This window comes from Tachyglossus aculeatus, chromosome X3 (assembly GCF_015852505.1).
Source record: "Tachyglossus aculeatus isolate mTacAcu1 chromosome X3, mTacAcu1.pri, whole genome shotgun sequence".
NCBI lineage: Eukaryota > Metazoa > Chordata > Mammalia > Monotremata > Tachyglossidae > Tachyglossus > Tachyglossus aculeatus.
This window is the reverse complement of record NC_052099.1, coordinates 16,322,630-16,333,001: the sequence shown is the minus strand read 5'-3', so window position 1 is coordinate 16,333,001 and position 10,372 is coordinate 16,322,630. Positions and strand designations below refer to the sequence as shown.

Sequence of the window (10,372 nt, the reverse complement as noted above, 5' to 3'; positions counted from 1 at the left end):
CAGACAAGTAGCAAAACTGGGATTAGAACCTGTGACCTCTGACTCCCAAGCCCGTGCTCTGGATGGATGGATGGATGGATGGATGGATGGATGGATGGATAGATGAATAGTTGGAAGGATAGATGGATTGTCGGAAGGAAAGATGGATTGAAGAGAGAGGATGGATTTAAGAAGACAGATGGAGCTGCAGTCAACCTTTCTTCCCTTCTCCTATACCACCTCCCATTTGCCAAATTTCATTCCCACCCCCAGAGTCATGTTAAAAAGCATAACGTTGTATGGGGAGAGTTCAGTTTACCAGAGTTTTTAAACGCATTCCCTGCCCACAGTCTCCAGGGCCTCCCCTTCCTTTCGGCCACGATGCCTCCCCGAACCTGGATTGTCAGTCCTACTTCCATTTTAGCCGCCTCCCTCCCAGACTTTGACAATTCATCGACGTCCCCTTTTTTCTGTGAACCCTGCAGGGCAGCTAAGCATCTGGCTAGGTCCAAGGGTAATTCCTTGGTTAAGTGGTGAGGTGAGATGATTTGTACAAGAAGGAGACATTTTCTCCCAGAGCGGAGGCCGGGTGAGTGACCCTTTTAGGATCCTGCTCATGGCGGCCTTCATGTCCCGGTTCCTCAGACTGTAGATGAGGGGATTCAGGACGGGGGGGTACCATGGCGTACAACATGGACATCAGCAGATCCATGATCGAGAAGGAGTCAGAGGGCGGCTTGAGGCTGGCAAATACCACCGCCGAGACAAAAACAGTGACGACGACGAGGTGGGGTAGGCAGGTGGAGAAGGCTTTGGCCCGGCCCTCGGCAGCCGGCATCTTCAGGACGGCCCGGAAGATGCGCACGTACGAGACGACGATGAGAATGAAGCAGGTGACGCCTAACACTACCCCAGCGGCGACGGTCACGTCGATGGCGACATGGTCCTTGGAGCAGGAGATCTTCAGCACGGAGGGGACATCACAGAAAAACTGCCGGACGATGTTGGACCCACAGAAGGACAGGGAGAACATCCCGGCTGAACACATTACTGCAAACAGGCCCCCAGTGAGCCACGAGGCGGCCTCCATCTCCCCATAGGCCCCTCTGTTTATGACGACCTCGTAGCTCAGGGGGAGGCAGATGGAGGTATAGCGGTTGGAGGACATCGCCGTGAGGATAAAATATTCTGTACCTGCAAAGAAAATCACCAGACAGACCTGTGCTCTACAATATAAGAAGGAGATTTCTCTAAGGTCGGTCAGGGAGTTGTGAATGGATTGGGGGACGGTGACGGAGATGTAGCAGAGATCGGCCACAGACAGGTTCCTGAGGACGAAGAACATGGGGGTGTGGAGGCGTTGCTCGAGGGCAGTGATGGCGACGATGAGGAGGTTCCCCATCAGGGCTGCCAGGTAGACCAGGAGGAACAGCGCGGCATGGACCAGCTGCAGCTCGCGGACCTCCGAGAATCCCAGCAGTAGGAATTCCCTCACCGTGGAGATGTTGGGCACTTTTGGAAAGCAGCTTGGACTTTCTGCAGCAGATGAGGGAAGAGCCAAAGTCACAGTCCATTAAAGAGTGAAGAAACTGACAAGACATTTGTTGGTGATTCTCCATGGAAAGGAGACAGTTATTGAATTCAAATGACCTTGGAGTTTCATATCCAGCAAGGATAAGGAAAGGTCCAGATTTTCACATGATTTTGGTCGATTGAAAGGGAATCCCTGAGATCGTTCCCCCACCCCCACCCCAGCCACTCCAACGGAGTCGGCAGACACGTTCCCTACCCACATCGAGTTCACAGTCTGAAGGGAAATCTTTTTCTATCTTCGTCTTCAACCCTCCCCGCTGCCTGAACTTGTTCGCTGCTTTCACTCCCCAATACTTTGTGTACACACACACACACACACACACACACACACACACACACACACACTCACACCCCTCTTCTAGCACAGGGAACCTGATTGCAGCAGCTCCCGTAAAGTGGAAAATGAATTCGTTCAGTAATATTTATGAAGCGCTTACTGTGTGCAGATCACTGTACTGAATGCTGGGGAGAGTACACTAGAATAATGAACAGACACAGTCCCTGCCCACAACGAGCGTACAGTCTTGTTGTCACTCATGATTGACTCTCCCGTTTCCATCCTAGCTTGGACCTCCCTCCCTTTCTGGCTCAAAATCAGAGAGAGCACAGTTCTTTCTGAATTCTTTACTGCTAAAATCCCCCCGACTCCAACCAGCTTCCCCAGTTCATTTCCCAGCCCTCTAAACCCACTTCCCTTAACTCAAGTGCGAATCAACTCACGTCCATCCTCATTTAGTGGAAAAGGGATGGGACCAGGAGTTCTCTTCTTGACTCTGAGCTCCTTGACGGGAACATACACATCTCCCAGCTCTGTTCCATTGTACTCTCCCAAGCATAGCTTAGTGAGAATCAGGACCTGGGTCCTAATCCTCCCTCTGTGGGATCTTGGGCAAGTCGTTTCACTTCTCTGGGCCTCAGCTTCCTCAGCTCTAGAATTGCATGCAATAATTGCATCTTCATCTTTCCATTCATTTCTTTTCTTCTAGAAGGGGCAGGGAATGTGTCTGTTATGGTGTGATAAAGTTGATAGAGCACTTCCGCTCTGCCTTCCAACATGCCCATGTCTTCCCCATCCTAAAAGGATCCTCTCTTGACCCCACTGCCCCTCCCAGTTATCCCCCTATCTCCTTCCTACCCTTCCTTTCCAAACTCCCAAAGCGAGTCATCAGCACACACTGCCTCGAATTCCTCAACTCCAACTCTCTCCTGGGCCCCCTCCAATCTCGCTTCCGTCCCCTCCACTCCACCGAAGCTGCCCTCTCAAAGGTCACCAGTGACCTCCTCCTTGCCAAATCTAACGGCTCCTACTCTATCCTAATCCTCCTCGACCTCTCAGCTGCCTTCGACACTGTGGACCTCCCCTTCTCCGCAACACCCTGGTCATCCCAGTTACCTATTGAAATTTCCCTCAGCTTTCCCCTGCTTCTCTCCGGACTCACAGGGCCTGTCCTGGGCTGGGGAGCGTCGAACTCTGCTGAGAGAGATGCTCACTCCATCTCGTCGGTCCTGGACCCTGGCAGTAGTGACAGAAAGGCCTGTGTGAGGGGTGAGGGCTCTCAGGATCCTCCCTCCCCCTCTCGGCTCCACGGCTGGCTGCTCCGTCCCCTCAGATGGCGGCCGGGGTATTTTCTGGGGGGATTACCCATGGGGCGACAGGCCAGGGACTCCGCTGAGACGGCAAACCATCCGGGAATCTCGGAAGGCCGGGATCGTGGGATCCCCGCAGTCCCGGCCCCCACGACCTAAATAACTGCCCATTCCCATGTGGTTCCCACTCTTTACTGGGACATCAACAGACTAATCATCATTCCCTTTCTGTGATTAATAATAGCATTGTGGTTAAGCTATGGGTTTTGGAGCTTCATACCATGCCAGGGCTTGGGACCATCTGAAATCTGCAGCAATCCAATTTAGACATTCCCTTCTAGCCTGGAATCTCATTATGGGCAGGAAATGTGGCTACCAAGCCTGTTATATCGTTATAGCATACTCTCCCAGGATCTTCACTACCAAGGTCTGCACATAGTAAGCGCTCAATAAATATGACTGATTGATTGATGCGCATTATTTTCCCCTACTGAATTCCCATCTGCAGTCTCCATTCCTCCCAAGCTCACCCGTTCACTGTGCCTCGTTCCCAACTCCCCCGACTCAGACCCCTACCTCACCACCTTTCCCCCACTTGCAATTCCCTCTCCCTTCATATCCACCAGCCCTCGGGGCTTCCCATCTTCCAGACTCCTTCCCGAAACTCTGTGAAATCCACGGGACCTTCCCCAATTAATTTTTTCATAATGGTACATGGTAAATGCTTCCTATTTTCTAGGGACCGCTGTAAGCTCTAAAGTCCCCACAAGCTAGTCAAGTTGGACCAGTCCCTGTCCCGCATAGGACTTCCAGTCTTAATCCCCCTTTTGCAGATGAGGTAATTGAGGCAGGAAGTGAAATCTCTTGCCCAAGGTCACATGGCAGACAAGCGGTGGAGGTGGAATTAGAACCCAGGCCCTCTGACGCCAAGGTCCATGCTCTATCAACTGGGCTATGCTGCTTCCTTGCGCTTCCAGGTCTCAGGGTGCTTAATTGTCTCAGTCTGGGCCTGTGTAAAAAGCCCCCCTCCCCATCCTTAATAATAATGATAACAATAATAATAATCGTGGTATTTGATAAGCGTTTATTATGTGCAGGAGTGGATACAAGCCAAGTGGGTCAGACAAGTCCCTGTCCCACATTGGCTCACAGACTCAACCCCCATTTTGCAGCGGAGGGAACTGAGGCCCAGAGAAGTGAAGAGACTTGCCCAAGGTCACACGGCAGACAAGTATCAGAACTGGAATTAGAACCCGTGATCTCAGACTCCCAAGCCTGTGCTCTGGATGGATGAATAGATGAATGGTTGGAAGGATAGATGGATGGAAGGAAGGAAAGATGGATTGATGAGAGAAGCAGCGTGGCTCAGTGGGAAGAGCCCGGGCTTTGGAGTGAGAGGTCATCGGTTCAAATCCCGGCTCCACCACTTGTCAGCTGTGTGACTTTGGGCAAGTCACTTCACTACTCTGGTCCTCAGTTCCTTCATCTGTAAAATGGGAATAAAGAGTGTGAGCCCCCCGTGGGACAACCTGATCACCTTGTATACTCCCCAGCGCTTAGAACAGTGCTTTGCACATAGTAATCACTTAATAAATGCCATCATTATTATTATTATAGAGAGGATGGATTTGACAAGACAGATGGAGCTGCACTCAACCTTTCTTCCCTTCTCCCATACCACCTCCCATTTTCCAACTTTCATTCCCAACCCCAGAGTCATGCTAAAGAGCATATCGCTGTATTTTCATAGTCACTACTAATAATGATATCATTATAGTATTTATTAAGAATTTGTGTGCCTAAATTGTTCCACTTGCTGGAGTAGAAGCAAAAGAATCAGTTCAGACAGGGGCTCAGAGTGCAAGAGGAAGCGAGATCCTAGGGATGTTATGTCACTGACCCTAGATCACAAAGCAAGCCAGTAGGAAAGATGGAATCAGAACTCGTCTCAATCAATCAATCAGTCATATTTATTGAGCACTTATTCTAGGCCCAGCACTGTACTGAGCACTTGGAAAAGTTCATCATCATCAATCGTATTTATTGAGCGCTTACTATGTGCAGAGCACTGTACTAAGCGCTTGGGAAGTACAAATTGGCAACATATAGAGACAGTCCCTACCCAACAGTGGGCTCACAGTCTAAAAGGGGGAGACAGAGAACAAAACCAAACATACTAACAAAATAAAATAAATAGAATAGATATGTACAAGGAAAATAAATAAATAAATATATAGAGTAATAAATATGTACAAACATATATACATATATACAGGTGCTGTGGGGAAGGGAAGGAGGTAAGATGGGGGGATGGAGAGGGGGACGAGGGGGAGAGGAAGGAAGGGGCTCAGTCTGGGAAGGCCTCCTGGAGGAGGTGAGCTCTCAGCAGGGCCTGGAAGGGAGGAAGAGAGCTAGCTTGGCGGATGGGCAGAGGGAGGGCATTCCAGGCCCGGGGGATGACGTGGGCCGGGGGGTCGATGGCGGGACAGGCGAGAACGAGGTACAGTGAGGAGATTAGCGGCGGAGGAGCTGAGGGTGCGGGGTGGGCTGTAGAAGGAGAGAAGGGAGGTGAGGTAGGAGGGGGCGAGTTGATGGAGACCCTCGAAGCCCAGGGTGAGGAGTTTCTGCCTGATGCGCAGATTGATTAGTAGCCACTGGAGATTTTTGAGGAGGGGAGTAATATGCCCAGAGCGTTTCTGGACAAAGATAATCCGGGCAGCAGCATGAAGTATGGATTGAAGTGGAGAGAGACACGAGGATGGGAGATCAGAGAGAAGGCTGATGCAGTAGTCCAGACGGGATAGGATGAGAGCTTGAATGAGCAGGGTAGCGGTATGGATGGAGAGGAAAGGGCGGATCTTGGCAATGTTGCGGAGCTGAGACCGGCAGGTTTTGGTGACGGCTTGGGTGTGAGGGGTGAATGAGAGAGCGGAGTCGAGGATGACACCAAAGTTGCGGGCTTGTGAGACGGGAAGGATGGTAGTGCCGTCAACAGAGATGGGAAAGTCAGGGAGAGGACAAGGTTTGGGAGGGAAGACAAGGAGTTCAGTCTTCGACATGTTGAGCTTTAGGTGGTGGGCAGACATCCAGATGAAGATGTCCTGAAGGCAGGAGGAGATGCGAGCCTGGAGAGAGGGGGAGAGAGCAGGGGCAGAGATGTAGATCTGGGTGTCATCAGCGTAGAGATGATAGTTGAAGCCGTGGGAGCGAATGAGGTCACCAAGGGAGTGCGTGTAGATTGAGAACAGAAGGGGACCAAGCACTGAACCTTGGGGAACCCCCACAGTAAAAGGATGGGAGGGGGAGAAGGAGCCTGCAAAAGGGACTGAGAAAGAACGACCAGAGATAAGAGGAGAACCAAGAGAGGACGGAGTCTGTGAAGCCAAGGTCAGATAGCGTGTTGAGGAGAAGAGGGTGGTCCACAGTGTCAAAGGCAGCCGAGAGGTCGAGGAGGATTAGGACAGAGTATGAGCCGTTGGATTTGGCAAGCAGGAGGTCATTGGTGACCTTTGAGAGGGCAGTTTCCGTGGAATGTAGGGGACAGAAGCCAGACTGGAGGGAGTCGAGGAGAGAGTTGGTGTTGAGGAATTCGAGGCAGCGCATGTAGACAACTCATTCAAGGAGTTTGGAAAGGAATGGTAGGAGGGATATGGGGCGATAACTAGAAGGTGAGGTGGGGTCAAGAGAGGGGTTTTTTTAGGATGGGAGAGACATGGGCATGTTTGAAGGCAGAGGGGAAAGAACCAGTGGAGAGTGAGCGGTTGAAGATGGAAGTTAAGGAGGGGAGAAGGGATGGAGCGAGATATTTCATGAGATGAGAGGGAATGGGGTCAGAAGCACAGGTGGCCGGAGTAGCACTTGAGAGGAGGGAGGAGAGCTCCTCTGAGGATACTGCTGGGAAGAATGGGAGAGTAGTAGAGACTGTTGAGAGCCGGGGGGTTGGAGAAGGGGGGGAAGAGACTTTGGGGAGGTCGGACCTGATGGATTTAATTTTGTTAATGAAGTAGGAGGCCAGATCGTTGGGGGTGAGGGAAGGAGGAGGGGGAGGAACCGGGGGCCTGAGAAGGGAGTTGAATGTACGGAAGAGCATTCTTCCGTACATTCAATATAATGGAGTTGGAGACACACTCCCTGCCCACGATGATCGTACAGTCTAGAGCGATTCCCGTTCCTTTAGGCCACGATAAGTCTTTTAAAAAATGATGGCATTTGTTAAGCACTTGCTATGTGGCATGCGCTGTTCTAAGGCCAGTAGGGTAGATAGGAGGTCATCGGGTTGTCCCACGTGGGGTTCACAGTTTTAATCTCCATTTTACAGATGGGGTCACTGAGGCACGGAGAAGTGAAGTGGCTCACCCGAGGTCACCCAGAAGACAAGTGGCAGAGCAGGGCTTCGAATCGCCCCCAAACAGGATTTACTGTCTGAGAAGGACCAAGCACGTGGGAGAGGTCAGTTTACCAGAGTTGTTAAGCCATTCCCTCCCCACAGTGAGCTAACAGTCTCCAGGGCCTCCCCATCATTTCGGCCAAGATGCCTCCCCGAAACCGGATTGTCAGTCCTGCTTCCGTCTTAGCTGCCTCCCTCCCAGACTTTGACAATTCATCGACGTCCCGCGTTTTCTGTGAACTCTGTAGGACAGCTAAGTATCTGGCTAGGTCCAAGGACAATTCCTTGGTTAAATGGTGGGGAGAGATGATTTGCCCAAGGAAGGAGACATTTTGTCCCAGAGCGGAGGCCGGGCGAGTGACCCTTTTAGGATCCTACCCATGGCGGCCTTCATGTCCCGGTTCCTCAGGCTGCAGATGAGGGGATTCAGGACGGGGGGCACCACGGAGTAGAACACGGACACCAGCAGATCCACGATCGAGGAGGAGTCCGAGGGCGGCTTGAGATAGACAAATGCCGCCGCCGAGATGAAAATAGTGACGACAGCGAGGTGGGACAGGCAGGCGGAGAAGGCTTTGGTGCGGCCCTCGGGGACCGGCATCCTCAGCACGGCCCGGAAGATGCGCACGTACGAGAAGATGATGAGAATGAAGCCGGGGAGGCCTAACACTGCCCCAGCGGTGACGCTCACGTCGACGGCGACGTGGTACTTGGAGCAGGAGATCTTCAGCAGGGAGGGGATGTTACAGAAAAACTGCGGGACGATGTTGGACCCACAGAAGGACAGGAAGAACATCCCAACTGAACACATTACTGCCAAAAGGCCCCCAATGAGCCACGAGGCGGCCGCCATCGTCCCACAGGCCCGTCCGTTCATGACGACTTCATAGCTCAGGGGAAGGCAGATGGCAGCGTAGCGGTCGTAGGACATGGCCGTGAGGATGAACACCTCTGAGGCGGCAAACAGGACCACAGAGAAGAGCTGGGTGGCACAGCCCAGGAAGGAGATGGAACTACGGTCGGTCAGGGAGTTGTGGATGGATTTAGGGACGGTGACGGAGATGTAGCAGAGGTCGAGGACGGACAGGTTCCTGAGGAAGAAGTACATGGGGGTGTGGAGGCGCCGGTCGAGGGCGGTGACGGCGACGATGAGGAGATTCCCCGTCAGGGCCGCCAGGTAGACCAGGAGGAACAGTGCGGCATAGACCAGCTACAGCTCCCGGACCTCCGAGAATCCCAGTAGGAGGAATTCCGTCACCGTGGAGATGTTGGGCATTTTTGGAAAGCAGCATGGACTTTCTGCAGTGGATGAGGGAAGAGCCAAAGTCACAGTCCATTAAAGAGTGAATAAACTGACAAGATATTTGTTGGGGATTCTCTATGGAAAGGAGGCAGTTATTGAATTCAAAATGATCTTGGAGTTTCATATCCAGGAGGGATAAGGAAAGATCCAGATTTTCACATTATTTAAAGGGAATCCCTGAGATCGTCCCCACCTCAGACACGTTCCCTACCCACACCGAGTTTACAGTCTGGAGGGAGATCTTTTTCTATCTTTGCCTTCAATCCTCCCCGCTGCCTGAACTTGTTCGCTGCTTCCACTCCCCAATACTTTGTATTCACACACACAAACACACAACACACACACACACACACACACAACACACAAACACGCTTCTAGCACAGGGAACCTGATTGCAGCAGCTCCCGTAAAGTGGAAAATGAATTCGTTCAGTAATATTTATGAAGCACTTGCTGTGTGCAGAGCACTGTACTAAATGGTGGGGAGAGTACAATAGAATAATAACCAGTCACAGTCCCTGCCCACAACGAGCGTACAGTCTAGAGGAATAACGGATTGTAGTTGGATTGATTTCACTGACTTCAGTGCCATCCACCTGTTCTAACTCTTCTCATTATCCGCTCTCTTCAACCAACCTTCCAAAAAGAACCTTCCTACCGTGATTCGCTTTCAACGCTTCCGTTTTCCACCTCTGGCTCCCAGCCTCCCTTTGGCTTGGAAGTTCACCCTTTTCAATTCCCCAGGCCGAAAATATCCCACCGTCCAAAACCCTCTGGAATTCCACCTTCTCGAGGAGGATTTAGCTAATTCACTTCTTCCCAGTGACCAGCTCCAGACTTAATGCATCCGCAGACTCTCGGGATATTTATGCTCAAGGTAACGTTCATTATTCTAGACTGTAAACTCCTTGAGGAAACATGTCTACCAACTCTTTCATATTGTAGTCCTCCAAGCATTTAGTACAGTGCTCTGCACACAGTAAGCGCTCAATAAATGTCTCCGATCGGTTGACTGATTAATCTATGTTTCCCCTCTAAACGGTGAGCTCCTTGCGGGCAGGGACATGTCTCCCAACTCTTTTATAGGTTGCGCTCTTCAGCACTCAGTTTAGTGCTCAGCACGAATTAAGCACTAAAAAATATGATTATCAACCACTAATAATAATAACGATAGTGTTTGTCAAGCGCTTACTATGTGCCAAGCACTGTTCTAAGCGTTGTGGGGGGATAGAAGATAATCAGATTGTCCCACGTGGGGCTCACAGTCTTCATCCCCATTTTACAGATGAGGTAACGGAGGCACAGATAAGTTAAATGACTTGCCCGAAGTCACACAGCTGACAAGTGGCAGAGCCGGGTTTAGAAACCATGACCTCTGACCCCCACGCCTGCCCTCTTTAATAGCAATAATAATAATGATGGTACTTGTTAAGCGCTTACGATGTGCAAAGCACTGTTCTAAACACTGGGGAGGTTACAAGGTGATCAGGTTGTCCCATGGAGGGCTCACATTTTAATCCCCAT

General features: G+C 51.2%; 1 protein-coding gene across 1 annotated transcript; it reads right to left on the bottom strand.

Annotated features, from left to right (window-relative positions):
- Nucleotides 1–903: 903 nt before the first annotated feature.
- On the bottom strand, nucleotides 904–8,399 carry LOC119948793 (olfactory receptor 14A2-like). The gene is made up of 4 exons (XM_038770282.1): nucleotides 7,980–8,399; nucleotides 3,215–3,266; nucleotides 1,056–1,173; nucleotides 904–940 (listed from the first exon to the last, which is right to left on the bottom strand). The coding sequence occupies exons 1-4, from the start codon at nucleotides 8,397–8,399 to the stop codon at nucleotides 904–906; spliced, it is 627 nt and encodes a 208-aa protein (XP_038626210.1).
- Between the last annotated feature and the right edge of the window lie 1,973 nt (nucleotides 8,400–10,372).

Coding starts and splice junctions, on each gene's coding strand:
- LOC119948793 (XM_038770282.1), bottom strand. CDS start 8,399: ATGGCGGCCGCCTCGTGGCTCATTGGGGGCCTTTTGGCAGTAATGTGT. Junction 3,267..7,979: donor TCTACTCCGTGGTGCCCCCC/GTCCTGAATCCC, acceptor CGGCCTTCCGAG/ATTCCCGGATGGTTTGCCGT. Junction 1,174..3,214: donor CCTGGCCTGTCGCCCCATGG/GTAATCCCCCCA, acceptor TTTTCTTTGCAG/GTACAGAATATTTTATCCTC.